The sequence below is a fragment of the Rousettus aegyptiacus genome, unplaced genomic scaffold (genome assembly GCF_014176215.1).
Source record: "Rousettus aegyptiacus isolate mRouAeg1 unplaced genomic scaffold, mRouAeg1.p scaffold_m13_p_6, whole genome shotgun sequence".
Lineage (NCBI taxonomy): Eukaryota > Metazoa > Chordata > Mammalia > Chiroptera > Pteropodidae > Rousettus > Rousettus aegyptiacus.
This window is the reverse complement of record NW_023416309.1, coordinates 105,479,975-105,497,640: the sequence shown is the minus strand read 5'-3', so window position 1 is coordinate 105,497,640 and position 17,666 is coordinate 105,479,975. Positions and strand designations below refer to the sequence as shown.

At 49.6% G+C, this 17,666-nt stretch overlaps 1 protein-coding gene across 3 annotated transcripts in view; it reads left to right on the top strand.

The window, feature by feature from the left end:
• PRKCA (protein kinase C alpha) overlaps positions 1 to 17,666 on the top strand; it is a 354,328-nt gene that overhangs the window by 141,316 nt on the left and 195,346 nt on the right. For 2 of the 3 annotated variants that reach the window (XM_016143695.2, XM_016143694.2), the window contains exon 3: positions 9,310 to 9,392. The exons of the other annotated variant lie outside the window; for it this stretch is intronic. In XM_016143695.2, coding sequence (XP_015999181.1) covers positions 9,310 to 9,392 — 83 coding nt within the window. The remainder of the gene's footprint in view (positions 1 to 9,309; positions 9,393 to 17,666) is intronic. 3 annotated transcript variants of the gene reach the window in all.

Below are 17,666 nucleotides of genomic sequence, written 5' to 3'. Positions count from 1 at the left end.
GAAAGTATTTTTTTATAATTGGCAAGCATCGTACAAACATGGCCATTGTTATGAATTTGATTGCAGATACCAGCTAGTGTATTAAGCAGGACATGCCCCCCAAAAGCCACTGATTTTAATTTTGGGCTTCTGATCACACTTCTATACTGAACCCTTTAAGAGTTCTGATTTCAGTAACCTCATTTATAATCATGACCAAATCCGATACAGATGCCTGAGATATTTTTGAATTTCAGAATTTCCGTTTTATATCAGCAATTTGGGTTTAAGTAATTTTTTTTACTTATAGTCTCCCATAATCTTTGCGGGCCTTTACTTTTCCTTTCGAAAGTGTGAACAGAACCTTCGTTAATTGCTCGTTGCTGCTTTCGATTCAAAGGCACCCTCAGTCTTCACTGGTGATGCAGGTAAATTTTATAGGCTCAGAGTGCTGTCGCACGGCGCTGCCGGCGAAGAGCGCCTCGAAGCCCTTACTGCCCGCTCTTGTTCACGTCGCTTAGGTGACATCGGAAGCTGACTTCCATACAGAGCTTTACCTGGACTTCTCAGACTTCCACCCTCTCTCAGCAGCCCGGGTCCCATTCGCGAAGCACGGCGTTGCTGTCCTCCTCTTCAACGCACACGCAGACACGTCAATCTGGTTAAATTTTCACTTACTGGATCATCTGCTTTCTTGAAACTGCCTCGGTTATGTACTTTAGTCCGCTAGAGCTGCCGTCACAAAGCACCACAAACTGGGTGGCTTAAGCGACAGAGGTTTATCGTCTCACAGTTACAGAGGCTCGAAGTCTGAGATGCAAGTGTTGGTGGGTGTGGTTCCCTTTAAGGGCTGTGACAGAGAGTCCATTTCATCCCTCTTTCCTGGGTAAGGGGTTTGCAGGCCATCAGTGACGTTCCTTGGCTTGCGAAAGTGTCACCCCGGTGTCTGCCTTCATCCTCACAGGACATTCTTCTTGTGCGTTGCTATTTAAATTTCTCCTTATTAAGGATATTAGTCTTATTGGAGTAGAGACCCATCTTATGTCGACATGACCTCATCTTAACCAATCGCAGACCTGCGTTCTTAGACGCGAGTCACCTCGGAGCGCAGGGAGCAAGTCCCCATCCACGAGAGTCGGGGGGTTTGGAAGGAGGCAGAGAAGGCACAGGACACAGTGCCGGAGCCCAGGTCAGCCTCCTTCACTCCTGCGCATCTCACCCCAGCTCACGCCATTCCGGGCTGAAAAGTAAAAGACTTAAACATAACGCAGCGAGAGGGATGCAAACTGTGGACGATCTCTGGGAGATTGTGACGTGGTAATGTAGGTTTCTCAGGTGTAACAAATGTACCATTTTGATGGGGGCGCTGACGGTGGACGAGGCTGTGTGTGGGAGGGGGCAAGGGGTACACACGGGAAATCGCTCTGCCTTCCACGCAACTTTGCTCTGAACCTAAAACTGCTCTTAAAAAAAAAAAATGAAGTCTTTACAAAAATATCGCAGAGGGAAGTCTGGTATTATGGACTTAACAACCCCCTGGGTAGGATTTGTACAGTATTTTTTTTTTTTTTAGGGTCAAAACGAGGACACTCGAAGCTCACCGCGGGCTGTAGGTATTCACGTGTGGCACTCGGATTGCCAAGTTACGGTGGCTTCATGCCCTTAGGGACTTAAGCTGGAGTCTTTAGATGATTTTGAAATCACAAAAACCCTGCAGGAACTGAGCTTTTTTTTTAAAAAAAATCAAAGCTTAAGGCTTCCCTTCAAACATGTTTGCATGATTCATCAAATACTTACCTAAAGGGTTTTTTTTTTTTTTGGCTTCCTTAAAAGATAGGTCTTTATACTACAGCTACTTAGGGTATTAAGATGATTTTATTCCATATTGGCAGTTGGTATCAGACACATCTGCTCCATTTCAGTTCTGAGTTGAAGAATACGGGAATAAACTGAAGTAAGTAAAAGCAGGGAGACCGTTGAGCCGTTAACCGTTGCCATAGGTGGTATCAGCATCACGTTCCTCCAAGCCGTGTGGCTTCGGGGCCAGCATGGACCAGTCGTCATCCAAGCTTGTCTTAAAATCCCTCCTTCCCTCAGCCGGCGGGCGCTCCAGGCCGCAGGCGTCTGACTCGCTCGCCTCCTAGACCCCCTCCTCCTCTTCACCGTCAGCTACAACGCGGGTGTCGCTGGGACTTCCTCCTGCCGCCTGGAGTCCGCACGCACCACCTCGCCTTCCGCTGTCAGCCGTTCAGACGCCTCTCAAAACCCCGTCTACAGCCCCCACCTGTCTCTCGACCTCTAACCCTGAACTTCCACTTGCTGGGCTTGATGCGTCTGGGAGACCCACCCGCCCATTACACTCCGTTGTCTATTTACACAAAGAATGGTTCCTCCTCCTCCAGCCCGCGAAGTTCCTGTGGACAGGTTCCTCGGGCCGCGAGTCACCCAGTCTTCGTTTTTCTCATGAGCTGCCAGGTCTCCCTTTATCACTGAGGGACCCTTCCATTGCCAGCACAGGAAAACTCAGTGTCACATGGCATCCATGAGGAAAAGCATGTGCGGTATGCTCTTATGTATTCGGGACTATCACGTCAGGTATGTGAAGGCGCAGGTGTCTATGAAGGTAATGAAGATGTGCAAGGGTATGTGGTGGTTCCCGTAACGGACAGGTCCAGAGGTGACCTCCATGCCGCCACGGGGACCTGCCCCCCTTCTCTCCTCTTAGTCTTCTGCGCTCTCAGTTTCGCCTTAAGGCGCCCCTCTCGTTTCCATGGTGACACCGTTAGCCCAGTCACTCCGGCTCATGACCTCGGGGACATCATCAACTCCCCTTTCCTCCCACGTCCCGTTCAGGCCCTCGGCACTTGCTCGAAAATTACATCTCCGATCCAACCAGGGAGGAATGCAAAGAGGAAGCGTCCATGGGACTTGGTGACATTAGAGAAAAGGAAATCGAGGAAAAGGTTGAAGCTGATTCTCCTGAGAGAAGGAGGGGGCTGCCGGGCCGGGAGTAGGAATAGCGGGGTGTGTGAGACGGTTTATCAGGAGTGTGTGCGTACGTGCGCAGATGCTTCGTGGCAGGATCCGTGTGCTGCCGGGGGAATGACGTTCCTGACACGATGTGATAAAGCACACTCCTCTGATTTGTTTTCATACAGCCTTAACATGTATCCCACGGGAAAGACTGTTTTCATTGTTACGGATCCGAAACCGATAATTTTCTTTTAACATGCAAATATAACATAAGCTTGATTTTTCATTACTTTCCCTGCGACGCTGAAGGCAGTTCACTTGCCTTGGAGATTTTCCTTTCATTGTATTCTGATGTGACGTTACCTTTCATTAATCCCTTCCAGCTAAGAAAAATTTAATTAAAACCATCTCACATGATGGCAGCCATTTATGTATTTAAAAAAGGAACTCTCGGAAACTCAGCCACCAATCTTCTGTTCTAAACAAAGTTGAACTATTAAATTTAGCAGGTTCTTTCTTGAATTTCAGAACTTGTTACATAATGGCTTTTACCTCATTAATTTTGGATAACGGATTTTTTTTTTTTTTTTTTTTTTTGCAAACAGTAGGTTCCACTTTATCTGCAGGGATGCATTCCGAGTACCCTAGTGGATGCCTGAAATAGGACCAAACCCTACATATACTATGTTTTTTTTCTTATACCATACCGTACAAACCCATGATAAAGTTTCACTTGTAAAATAGGTAATAGTAAGAGATTAACAAGAACTAACAATAAAATAGAACAATTATAACAATATGCTGCAATAAAAGCTACGTGAATGTCCTGCACTCAACCCATTGTACTGTACTCACGGCCCTTGCGAGACGATAAAATGCCCTATCAAGTTGAGAACTTTCACCTTTTCCCTTAAAGGAAGCATTCTGCAGCTTCTCCTTGGCGTATACGCACGGCCACATTAGCACTTTTGCGCGTTGGGCCATTATCAGGTACAATAAGGGCGACCAAGGTGAGCCGTCGATCTGAGAACCGAGAGGGCTGCTCTGTGACTGACCAACCGGCAGGGAGCATCTACGCTGGGACGAAGGGGCGATTCAGGTCCTAGCGGGCCAGAGCAGGACGGCACGAGATTTCATCACGCCAGCTCAGCGCAGCGTGTGATCCGAAACTTATGAACGGTCTGTCTCTAGAACGTTTCGTTTAACATTTTCAGACCACGGTTGTCCGCAGGTGACTGAAACCACCGATCGATCAGGTGGGGGCCTACGGTATGTTCCGTTTTCCATGACCGCGCCCTGAATTTGAGATGATACGGACTCGAGGGTGAAAGGAAATTATTATTTTTAAAGAGAAACGGAAAATGCTTAAGTGTGCATTTTTTTCCGCCCCCTAAACGTAGCCGTCCTTGTCAAGTGTAAATAGGGATAACCCCATTTTGCATACAGATTAAGTGACAGAGTGTCTCAAGCGGAATCGTTGGAAGTGTTGGGTCGTGTGGTAGTTCCGCGTTTGACTTTCCGAGAAACGGCCGCACCGTCTTCCGCAGCAATCCTGCCGTCCTCCATCCTCGCTGAGGTGCTTGTGGTTTCCAATCTCTCCTCCTCCTGCCATTGCTCCTCACTTTGTTTCTTTCAACAACGCCCTTCCTAGCGGGTGCGACGTGGTGCTTAATCACCTTTACATTTTCTCTCCTGGGCCAGCCCTCGCCGCGCCCACTTGATTGGCGTGCGGTGGGTGCCGGCGGCATTCCCACGGAGGAATTTGAATCGATGAGCAAGAAGCTCCTTATTTGCGATTCTTTTCTGCGCAGCGTCGATTCACCAGGCCCCTTTTTCAGTAGAGCTCTGTGCATCAGTGGAGTTTGGGAAGCGTCCCCGGGCTTCCCATTTGCCCAAGATCTCTCCAGGAAACACTGTCCCGGGTCAGGAGCCCCAGGTCGTCCATTCACGTGAGGGTGACATTTGGCACTGAAACAAAGCTGCCTCAGGCCGCCCAGGCGTGTCTGTGTAATGGGCCAGGCCTTGTTAAATCAGCTCTTACCGAATTCATGGTGGTGGCGGGGAGTGGGTACAGTGTCAGAAGGGACCTTTGTGTCTCTCACACTGTTTGGCTTCTGTCCTGCCTTTTTCGCCGAGTTTTGTCCTCTTTACACTAATGAGCATGATTGAGAGCTGCCAATAACATCAACAAGGCGGCATCACAGCACACCTATTTTTTTTTTTTAATTTTTATGAATTTTTGAGACAAACATAGGTGACTATTATTCCATCTCTGAAACATACTTTTGACCGATGGCCAAAACTCTCCTTAATTTCCATTTAGTTTGCTTTCGTAAGTAAGATTAGTGTGTGATACAGATCAGTGGGCTGAGCACTCTCAATTCTAAAACCGGGTCACGTGAAGAAGCATTATTAGTCCCAGGCCTTGGTCTTCATCATTCCTGTCCTCCACGTCATTTTCTCCGTGTGATTTGTGCATTTTGCGTGGCAGCCATCGCCGTTGGGCAGCGTAAGCGTATCACATAGAGGATTAGAGGAAAGTGATTTCGTGCTTGGAAAATAATCGAATGGCGATTTACTTTTGTGACTTTAAGCCGCTGGATGGTTTTTTTAATTTTAAAACCTCCCGTTCGGTTCTACAAGCAGAGGGGCTCCAAAGCCTTTGCGCATGAAGCTTCATCTCAGAGTCTCATTGACCAGCCTGTGCTTGTTTAAGCAAAGGCTCGTCAAAAGGCCAAGGATCCAGCTCCAGGACAAAGCGCGGAGCGGGAGAACTCTGCCCTGACATGTGTCCACACTTCTTCCCGCCGAGTGGCCGCTGCCTTGACATTGCCTTCCTCCTAGCCAAGGTTAGGCGACTGTTTATGGAAAGCGTCCTCTGTAACAGGTACCACCTTCTCCACCTCCCTCCTCCCCAATCCCCCTTGCTCCACACAACAGAGTGGGATGAAGACCTTTAGAATTCCAAGACAAAAAAGGGATCAAAACAATGGCTCCTGCTTTTCAGCCTGGACAAAGTCTGTGCTGCTTATCTCCAGGTCGACGCAATGCACTCTCTTCGTTTTATCGAGCATGTCTCGTACTCATTCAGCTACACTAGCGAGACTTCTCAGATGTTCGCATCATATTGTCTTACAAAACGTGCGTCACCCAACTTAGTCTGGAGCTGGACACCGAAGGTCAAGGCCAGCCATCAGTGGATTTTGGAACCTCTGGCTCAGGATGAGTTTTCTGGGACAGCTTTTCTCAGGCAGATGCTGGAGTCAGCCTGGGCTGAGCTGCCCTTCCCCATTCCCCTCCCCGAGGTAGGGGCGAGGGGAGCAGAGGGCTACACGGCTTTCTCTCAGTCAGACACCCAGGCGCGGGCACGCTCGATTTCTTCTTCCTTTGAAGATCAACCCTTCTAAATCTTAAGTCTTTCAAAAGGCCCACAGGATCTTTGTCCTTAGATAACTCATATATACGATTGGCTCTGTGGAAACACAGGACCCTTCTCTCCATGTCCTGGGGGGTGGTGACTCCAGACACTTTCATGTATGGCAGGAGAGCTCTATGGCTGGGAGGAAGTATTTTGGGGTAGGTGGGGCCTTTTGCTGCCTTGCAAATTATACTGGGCAGTTAGGGCCTGGCTCTTTGCAAGATAAAATTAGGCGAGAGATTACTTTGAGGCATCTAATAGAAATACTTTTAGCTGGAGACATCTAATTGCACTGATGGGTAAATGGGAATAGAAAGGACAGATAAAAAACAAACTATCCTTCCAAAGGGATTTGATAAATATGGCTTTTCTTAATGAATGCAGAGATGGATTTAAAAAAAAAAAAAAGATGAAAGACCCCAAATGTTTGAACGCTATTAAGTAGGGAATCAGAATGTTTATTTTCCCTTCAAAACACCATATCCATAACGAACTATGATGAGGCAATAGTGCTCCTGCGACCCTTTTTCCTCAGTAATTTATCCTCCTAATTCCCGCGAATGAACGATGACTTCGTGCCCGGGGAGAGGGGGCAGACGAGATTGATTTGTGCCGTCGCATTTTTCATCCTCAGAGAGTGTTACGAGGGCGATGCTTTTAAGCAGAAGCACAGTGGAGAGGCCCCGTCTGAGGGCTGGCCGGAGCTCAGCCCTGCGCCTTGCAGAGTGTGGTGCTGCTCGGGCCGCCTGGGGACGCTGTCCTCTGCGGCGTCACACCCCCCTGCTCCTGCCTCGATGGCGCACGGTTGCCAGGCGTGGTCTCAGGCGTGGTGGGCAGCAGACAGGCACCCCTCGCTCAGGCATCTCTGCTTCCGGAGGGAGGCTCTATAAGGGATCCTCAGATGCCGTGTTCCTACGGACGGCTCCTTCGCACGTCCAGCTCTGCCTGCTCAATGCCAGGCCCGCGTGTCCTTCTCAAAAAGATATTCCTTTCACAGTAAGTAACATCGTATCATGACCACCTTACAGGAAACTGAGAAGAAGCCGATCACCCCCAACACGACACACCCGCGCCTTCACCCTCTGGGCTTCGCGTGTATTTATAAAATATATGCGTGATTCCTTTCGTCACACGTCTGTGTGCCTGTCACCTGTGTGCAAAAACCTTGGTGCCATCTCTTTATCTTTCGTGCTGCGGTCGGTGGCTATGACACGGTGGAAGGAAAAGGTACCGTGAAGCCAAGCAGACCTTACTTAGTATGCATTCTGCTCTACTGCGTCGTGGGGTGGTGACCCTCGTTTGCTTGTTGGTCTGTCCATCTGTCCTTTTTTTCCATAAAATGTAGATATCAAACCATATACAGTGGCGTTACGAGGGTTCACTTGTATAGGGCATGGGAAAGGACCCGTCAAAGTGACACATACCAGGACGCTCCGTACATGGCATCTGAGGTCAGTTGGCAAGTTCCGTCACGTCCTACAATGTCTCTGGCATCTGTTACTTCCATTGCTTAGCAGACCGAATGATGGGCAATTGCTTTCATTCCCAGACTGTTCACGAGGCCTCTAACTGGGCCTTAGGGCCCACATTTTATCCCAGTAAGGTCCTCCTGTCACCACCCTTTGCCCTTCTAGAGGACCACTTTTGTGTTATCTCTCGGTCAGACCTTTCCGTCGCTGCCAGTGCTGATCAGAAACGTGCAGAATTTCGTACTGGCCGCTCAAGGCCCCTGGCATACTCCCTTGCTCCTGGGCTCAGCGTTGTCTTCTCTCGGCATCTCAGCTCTCGGCAGACCTGCCATCGTCCCCCGCCCACCGAGGCGACCGGCCCCCCGCTGTCGGCCTCGTCTGCTGACGCATGTGCAGGGAGCTGCAGTGGCCTCGGTAGGAGAAGAACACACGAGCCGGGAATGCGGGGCGCGGTAGCCTGTCTTCTGCAGGGGAGACTTAGGACCCGCCCAGTTTCTCTGAGGGTACTTTGCTTTTTAGCATGTTGCTATCGTTCAACCAAGAACAATATGCTAGTACATTATGCCCTAAGGAGCTAGACTTCCAGCTTTCAAGGAAGGACTGACGACTAGGTCCTTTATTTATTTTATAGTCCCCATCGTTATTCTATCAATCAAAATCTCTTAGGGGATTACCTGTTCGTCTCTGTAACCGACAATTCTTTTGTCGATTCATCTTCAGGATTATGTATCAAAACCATTTTGAGCTTAGGAAATATTTGCCGTGTAGCGGATTTTGGTAGGGTTGCGGGGACTCTCTCAGCTGGCGACGGCATCGGTGGCGAGCAGGCAGAAACAAGGTGTGAGGGTGGTCCCTGACCTTTCTTCGTGTCAAAGGGCTGTTTTGTGTAGACTGGGTTTGTGTCATAACGAGTTCCTCAAATTCAGAATTTTGCTAAAAAAGTCCTGCAACCCCTATTTATGGCTATCTATATATTGTTTATACTATATATATATGTGTATCTATACACACACACACACACACACACACATATATATGTATGTATCCACGCGCACACACACACACACACACTTCATATGTACCTCACCCACAGGGTGTGACGTTTGTATGAGTGTGCATGTGCTGGTATAGGACAGTGCAAAGTACTTTAAATGTGATTTCTGGTTTGTACTTTGGAAAACTGCCTGCCATTCTCCGGCCCTCCCTCCCTCAGTTTTAGAGAAGAGAAACTTCACATTAGGCTTCCCTGGGCCTGGTCGGTGCTGGCATCCTGTGATTCTGTTATCTGTGAGTCTAATCAATACTGAATGTTTTTTGCTGAGTCCCAAATGGAATACCTTCTGATTGCCGTTCGAGATTTCCGTAGTGAAATGAAATTGACTCCTAACGGTATGCAGCCTCGTTTAGAAAACAGAACTTTTGTATTAAATCCGGACTATTCTAATTTTAATTTTCTTTTCTCCCCGCCAGTTTGCTGTTTTGTGGTTCACAAGAGGTGCCATGAATTTGTCACTTTTTCCTGTCCGGGTGCGGATAAGGGACCCGACACTGATGTAAGTAGTCCGGAAACTATTATTTGATGTCAACGTGGATTTCTGAGTTTAATTTCTTTCATGCCTGTGCAGCTGTTGTTCGGGTTCATACTCTCGATGGGAAGACTCGTCCATTAGTCTTGTGTAACTTTGGTCTGTGCTCGTGGACAGAAGTCCAATCCCTTTGAGCCCTGGCAGGACCACGCAGGGGTCGGAGGACAGTTTCTTGTTGGCTGATCCTGTTCCATCCCCTAGTCCGGGCAGCCTCACGGGCCAAATCCACCAAGTTGGGGGGAGTAGCTTCCACCCACACGACGCGGTTCCTTCCTGGAAATGCTGACGAATTTTACAATGAACGTGAATCACCCTTCAGTTTATTTCTGATGGTTTATTCACTCGTCGGTCCGTCATTGCCCTTGGCGAGTGCAACACACTATTCCTGGTTTGCTTTACGAGCTCCTTGCTGCCTTTTCATTACGGGTCATGAATGCTACTGTCGTTTTCAGTAATCGAGCATCTGTTGCACATGCTCCCTGAAGCTGCCCATGTGCGAACACATAATTTTGCATGTTCGTGTCCTGATTCTGCCTGTCCCCACGGAGCAGCTCTTGCGCGCCGGGAAACGGCATCGGCAAAGGAGAGTGGGGGTTGGGAGGCGTGGGAAGTACCGACGTCTCAAATAGATTGAGCGGAAAGAAACTTGGGCTATTACCTGGAAAGTAATATTTTAACTGCAAAAAAAATAATAATAAAATTTGTTTTTTGCGGGGGAGTCCTGACGATCAGGCATTTCCGTTCCGATCTGCTTCCGCCGGGTCACGCGAGCCGCCGACACTCAGGTCAGGCGCTTCGGGTGGCTCCTGCCTTCGGCGGCTGTGCCCGTCAGGGGGCTTTGCTCTCACGGTGGCCTTCGCAGCACAGGTGCCGGAGACGGTGTGTCCGTGGGGAGCTCTGAGCGGTGAAGCTTTGCGTTGTTTTCACCCACGGGACGGAGGGAACTTGCCCCTGCCCCGCCGGTGTGTGGGAGCGTGCCGCGTTTCGGGTCAGATGCCGGCGGGAGCAGCGTAGAGCTGGGCGCCCCGGCTCTGAGCCTCCGCCGGCCCACGAAGACGCAGGGGACGTGCGAGCCAGAGGGACCCTCGGCGATAACCTCGTTTCGTATCCTCGTGGACCGGGAAGCCCCAGTCCGCGGAGGCTGAGTGGCATGCCTCCGTGCAAAACACCCACCCTTCTCATGCGCCCCTTCTTTCTGAAATACTGTCTCCATTTGGGGCATTTCAGAGATAAAAAAACACGTGCAAAGGAAGCGCGCCGGCTTCTCCGGGAGGCGGCCCGAAGCACCGTGCGGCGGTCCTTCCGCTCCTCGCTCACGATTCTCAGCTTCGTCTTGCATTTTACCTGCCCTCGTTTCTCTTCCTCGTCTCATGTTGGCCCCATCACAGACGAAGGGACAGCGTAGTGGGCAACAGGAATCAGTTTTTGCCTGACGCCTGCCTCCTTCCAGCTCTTCCTCCTTTCGGTTAAGTACTCTTTACTGGGTACTTAATGTGGGGGAAGGTGGACATTAAACTACCACTAGTTAAAATAGGATGCAGGGGCTCTGAGCACGTGTACCTACTGTCTGTCAGTGGGCAGAAGGCTCCCTCAGGGCAATGGCATTTAATGCACGCCGGGGGTCAGGTGTCTGGTCAAGCACTTTGAATGCAGTCTTAGGAACACCGGGGACCCAGGGAAAGGGTCTCGGCTAGGAGTGATGTGACCCTGTTTGCATCTCGTGAAGGTTGCTCCGGTTGCCTTGTTGACACGAATCTGGTAGGAAGTGGGCTCGACGAATGGGCGAAGATGGGGAAACGGCAAAGGATGGAGAACCAGTGGCACCTGCTCTCCCAGTCAGGAAGAGGGGGGCTCGGAGCAGGCGGAGGCAGTGGGGACGGGCAGAGCGAGCGCATTCGGGATGCGCCGAGGAGTCGAATCCGCACCGGCCATCGCGGGATGAGGGAGATGGTTTCCGGGCCGAAGACGTAAATGGGTGGAGGTGGCTTAAGGCTTTGGGTGCCAGAGCAGCGGTCCCTCACTGTTTTGGCATCACGGACCGGTGCTCCTGTGCTACTCCAACACCTGGTGATCTGAGGTGGCGCCGAGGCCATGATGCTGGCGCTGGGGAGCGGCCGCGGATGCAGAGGAAACTTCCCTTGCTCTCCTGCCGCTCACCTTCTGCTGAGCGGCCCAGTTCTTAACAGGCCACAACCTGGTACCGGTCGGCAGGCCAGGCATCGGGGACCCGAGCTTTAGATGGAGAGCATATTTGGGAGCATGGGACATAGCAGATCAAGAGTTTGGACGTAACTCCGTTTGGGAAGCCTGACAATGGGTGTGGATGTGGGAGTAGAGGTTAGAAGTCAGGTGTGTCCTGAAGATAAAGATGCTTCCTGTTGTTGTCTTCGTTGTTGGTGGTGGTGGTAGGAGTAGGTCATCTTGCCTAGACAGGATGTATAGAGTGAGAAGGGATTAGGGCCTAGGAGAGAGCTCCGAGGAGCTGCAGCAGATCGGATGGGAGAGGAAGGGCAGGGAGGTAGGAGGAGAACCAGGAGAGTGTGTGCTAACTTAATGATCTCCTGAAGGGGCTGTAAGCCAGTTCTCTGATCACGTCTGTGATGTCGTTACGAATTAGCTGTAAGCTTTTGATTTTACGCATAGATGGGTAACTCACATCCCAGTTCGCGCCCAGCAGTCTCGTTGGCATGAGAAAGTCTTGGTTTAGGCCTGCTATAGATTAACGAATGCCTGTTCATTATTCTCAGCAACCCTTTTCATACTCAGAAATGTTGTGCTATTTGGATGATTGTTATACGGTCGGTCCTCTTACTCACAGAGCCTGGAGCCAGGCAGGACGCTTCAGCGAAGTTCTCCTTGGTGTGAGGTTTAGCAGGCGGCATGCCTGCGATCTGATGCTCAGCTGAGTTCTGTCCCTACGCGCTGTGTGTTGACTTGCTGTAGGTGCTGAGCCTCACACTTTAACATCCTTGCAAGTAAAGATGAGAAGAGATGATTTTTTTTTTTAACATGAGAGGAAAATAAGTACCCGAGATATTTAAAAGCTGCCAAGAATCAGTGAGTTCTGACTGATTCACAAAGGATTGTACGTTCTCTTCCAAGGAGAAAATGTGGGTCCTTGGCATTAAGCAAAGCCTGTGACTGGTTTTTCTATATCCACGGCATGGAAGGGTTCTTTAGTCTGTGTGCAGGGTGATCGTATTTATTATACAAATCTACCAGATGAACTGTACCAGGGAAGGTAGTTGGAAAAGCAGGGGAGGTAGTTGGAAAACCTGAAAAGGTTTCAGGACACAGAGCTAAACTGAGATGGTAGGAATTTTCTTGTCTTATCCATTATTATTATTATTATTATTATTATTATTATTATTATTATTATTATTTTGGTCAATAAGTTTAAAACCACAGAATTACAGAGCTGGAAGGGGTGTTAAGGTAATGAGAGGGAGGTCCCAGGCCTGGTTGTGTGGTCCATGGAGCACCCTGGTATCCACCCCTTGGTGTAACCATTGACATTTCTGTCCTAATGTTCAGAAAAGTGCTAACGGGCATGAGAAAGACCAGTTAGAAGAGCAGAAGGATCAGTACAAATGAGACATAAATTAAGAGAAAAACACTATTCCAAGTATTTTTTCCCCTGAAAATTTAAAATTTATAAATTAAGATTTTTTTTCCCCCACACCTGGGTATATTGTCAAGTCTGTGAAGACAATAAAACGGAGCCATTCGAAGTTTTTATTGAAGAGGTGGACTGCGTCAAGGACAGACACTTAGAACCCAAAATGCAGCTTATTGCCCAAATTGCCACAAAGCAAAGGCAGTTTCTGGGGTGAAGCTGGGCTCTGGGGGTGGGGGTGCGTGTCCAGGGAGCAAACCCACTTTCTTTTCTCGACGACAGCCTTGAGAATTCTCTGTTCTTAAGTTCTTTTATGAGTCTTAGAAACCAATCAAAAAAAAAAAAAAAAGGCTGCTGAATTGTTTAAAATTCAACATTTCAAAGCTTCATTTATAACTAAACTCAAAACATTTAAAACCAATCTAGGAATAAATTTAATTAGTGCATCTCCCTATTTTCTCAAAATGTGCTTTTTACATCAGAAATAAGACAATTTTGTGAGCAAACCCAGTTATACCCAGAACATTTTTATATTCCTGAACTGACAAAGTGAAGAGAGACTTGTAAAAGGTGCAGGTGCTAAAAAGTGACATTTGACATTCAGCAGAGGGAGGGTCGAGAGCTCCGGAGGTGGGGCTGGGCGTCCTGGCCGGTCAGGTCCCTGAGAGCCTGTCTAGACCTCGATTTTCTGTTTTATGGATAGGGAGGTCGAACTTAGCGGTCTCTAAAGTTGCCGTCAGCCCTAAATTCCATCCCATCACCGAGTATCTATTGAGGGCTTCATGCTGTGAAGACAGGAGGGTGAAGACAGTCCCTTTCCTGCCCTCCCAATAACACATTGACGTGGCCCACAAGGATGAGCCAGGCAGGCACGTAACCGCACCCGAGACCGCATGTGATCGCCCGCTGCGTGTGGGGGAGACAGGAAACGCTGTTGCGTGGAGGGAGAGCACACTTCTCCGGGGAGGATGAAGGAAGGCTTCCTGAAGGCGGCGACGTTTTCGGATGGAGTGCAGCTCTTTGCCAGGCGTCCCTTCCGCAGACAAGTAGACCAGCATTTTTGCGTTTCTCCTGGCCTACTGGACTTCGCATCTCCTGCCACATGCTACTCTCCAGCGCCACGTAAACTCAGGTGACGCGCATTTGCAAGAGGCCCCGGGGAAAGGATGCCTGCGTGGGAAACCTCAGCGTGCCGAACGCCATGCCAGGCCCGTGAGGAGTCCTCTGCCAGGCCCCCGCGCTCACCCATCCGCGGGGCGCCATTCCTCACGTGCCCCGGTGCCGCGGGAAACCCTCAAAAGAAGTTATTTCGGGAAGACAAACCCAACCAAAACCCCCATGGCTAATTCTGCTCCTCAGTGGGTGGCGGACTCTCACGGATCAGATTCGCAGTAACAGAAGCCTTTCCTACGAGGGAAGGGACTCCTGCTACTTTTGCACCAAATTAATTTCACTGGGAATTAAAAATAGCCTCAAAGGCTTTTGTTTGAGGCTTTCTGCAGTCCTGATGAACTACAGGAGACAGCTGGTGGTGGAACGTCCCTGTTCTCCACCTGCCAAGTTTTGGCCCGTGAGGGGGGCGCGGGGAGGGGGAGAGAGAAAGAGAGAGAGAGAGAGAGAGTATGTGTGTGTGTGGTGGGGGTGTGTGTAATGACAAGGTGCCTCATAGTTTAAGCAGTGCATCCGAATGCCTGTTTTCAAGGGGCCCTGGGGGCTTTTCATCTTAATCCAAGGGTTTCGGTTGCCACCGCTCAAACGTCTTTGGAACCCCACTCTTAGAAGGGCCTACAAGGCCAGTAGCACATTCTTTTCAAAATCTCCACTCTTGGCAAGTTGTCAGCCTCCGAAAGTGTGGTGAGATTATTTGGGAGGGCAGCCAAAAGTCCAGCGGAGCCAGATCCGGAAAACGGATGTGATTAAGGTGGGTAGTAGTGTTTGGGGTCCAAAGGGAGGTAAGAGGATAAGGTGGGAGGAATGACTTTCTTGTGAGAGTTATAAACTGTCTCTGACGTCAGGTTTGAAAGAGACCTTCAGGTGTGAAGCATGAAGCCTAAGTGGGGATCATCATGCAGCCTCTCGGGGGCACTTTTAGTTAATAGGTGTGTGTGTGTGTGTGTGTGTGAGTTAAATGTTACAGTGCTTAATGATTATGCCTACATAGTGAATTCTTTGTGGGGACATCCTGTGTCTTTTCCTTTTGAAAACCAAGAGCCCAGCTCACAGCCTGGCACAGAATGGGTTCTTGAAAAAAACATCGGTTGAACCAAAAGAGAATGGATGAGTGGATGCTTACCTAATCTAAATGCCGGTTGCGTTGATCCGGTCTTTAGTTATTTGAGTGGTTTTAGCTACACAGGAGAACGTTCTTGAACTTCCCCAACCCCGAGGAATCGACGTTTCCTCAGCATCATTATCGTAGCGCCTCGCGAGGGGATGGGGGAGCCGCAGCTGGGGGGCTTTGCTACTCTTCGCAGCAGCCATTTTCAAACCATTGTCTTTACGATGTCACCTGCCACATGCTTAGTGTCTCTTAGGCCTGGTGCTTCTCTTACATTTATTCTCTGTTATTAAATGTTTCCTGAGGATTCACTATATGCCAGGTGCTGTGAGATGGAAACGTTTAAAAAACAAAACAAAACATGATCCTTATCTTCAAACAACTTGTGCTCATTGGGAAGTCAAACATATGAATAACCATTTATATAGATAGTTACTTAAGTGGATGACATACGTACACGCATTAGGCGTGTAGCATTATTCCCCGTGTACATATGCGGTTATGTGACTTGCTAGGGTCCCACAGGAAATGGTACATTGGGCTTTGAAGCAGGTCCCTCCACATCCAGTCCTCATCTCTTTCCTTGACACCATGTGGTTGGTCTGCAGAGCCAACTTAAGGGGCAGGTTTTCTGCATGCGAAGGCTCTATTTTTACGGACGGAGTCTGGTGTCAGTGTGACGTAGGAGAAATCTTAAAATGGTAAGAGGAATTTGAAATGATAAAATCCTAAAGCGTGAATAGTAAAAGCACTCATGAGCAAGATTTAAAAAAAAAAAAAAATGCATACTAGTTTAGACCAGAGCGTGCAGGGCCAGTGGGACCAGGTGGGTTGGGTTCGGTTCTCCTCATGAAGTTGGGACAGTAGGACTTTCCAAAATGCTGGGTTTCTGGAAATATTTATTTCACGTGGCTACACCCGAAGCTGTAAGCTGGCCCAGGTAGCTTTCTGGCTCATGCCAGAGCTCTGTTCGTGGATTTCAGTGAGTCACTCTTTTATAAGACAAAGTAGGAGTCCCATTCAGTTAACTGTTACCTTCCTCACCTTGGCTGCTTTCTGCTTCTACTGCTTGACGAATTTCTAGGAGGAGACTCAGAACGAGTCGTCCGCGGACAAAAAGTAGTGCATCTCCTAGGAGCTAGGAGGAGGGGGAGGAAGATTTATCGAGGATTTTTCTAGCTAGCATTACCACTGCGACATTTATCTATTTACAGGGAGAGCGAGGTCCAGAAACACTCCCGACGATCAAATGAGCCCACTTACTAGGAATTCCACGTAGGTCCTCAGCAGTGGCTAGGAGAGACGGCGGCCCGGGAGAGTGCCTGTTGCTGTGCCGGGGGGCTGTGAGCAGACACTCTCAGTCGCACGGCCTCGTACTACGAGCAGGAGAGGGCAAGGGCAGTGGGGGGTCCGGTGGCTCTCATCGTCGTGTTCGTTCATTCGACATTTCCGTTTTTATGACCCGGCGTAGCTCCCAGACCTTTATCTTGAGACCGACCTAGCGAAAGGAGACGCCGGGTTCTGAGAAGAACGCCGTCGTCGTGTTAGCTGTCATCTCACCGCTGGGCGCGGGGCAGCCCTGCCCATGCGCACGGTCTCCGACGAGACCCTTGGCGTGGAAGGGGTGCTCAGGTCCCTCGTCAGGGATGTCCGGCTTGCGACATGGATCGCCGTGCTTATGATCCTCCTCGCCCGTGGCCATGCTCGCATTCTCCTCCGCTCTGCGAACCAAAGCGTGCTCCCGTCCCTCGCATCTGCGTTAGAACGAAACCAGATTATCACCTCTGCGCGGTCTCCCGCGCCAGAAGCCTCGTGACTTACGCGGTCATCTCCCTCTTTTTTTGGGTCTCCCACGTCGAAGAGGTCCCCAAGTCTGTGGGTTCCGTCTCTGCCTCTCCATCCTCATGGCCCCCATCCTCACTGGTGACGAACTGGTCTTACCAAGTCTGGTCTGTCTGTCCTTCGTATTGTCACCCAGTGGTTCTCCAGTGGTTTTAGGTATAAATTTACATGGTCATGCCATTCTCCTGGTTAACATTTTCCAAGGGCTTTTACAGGGCCCCACAGGAAGAGTCCGTGAGCTGCTGGCTGGGGCCGCTGGCCGGGATGCCTCCTCCACGTTGGCCTTTCCGGTATGGTGATTCAGGTTTCTTACACGTGATCTGGTTTTCAAGAGGGCTAGTTTATCAACACTTAACTACCTTTAGCAGGTATCGTGTTTCCTGATGTCCCATTGGCCCAAACAGGTCACATGGCCAAGCCCAGAGTCTCTGTGAAGGTGGGTTAGTTAGGGTTCTCCAGAGAAACAGAACCCATAGACTGTGTGTGTTTGTGTATTTATCACACG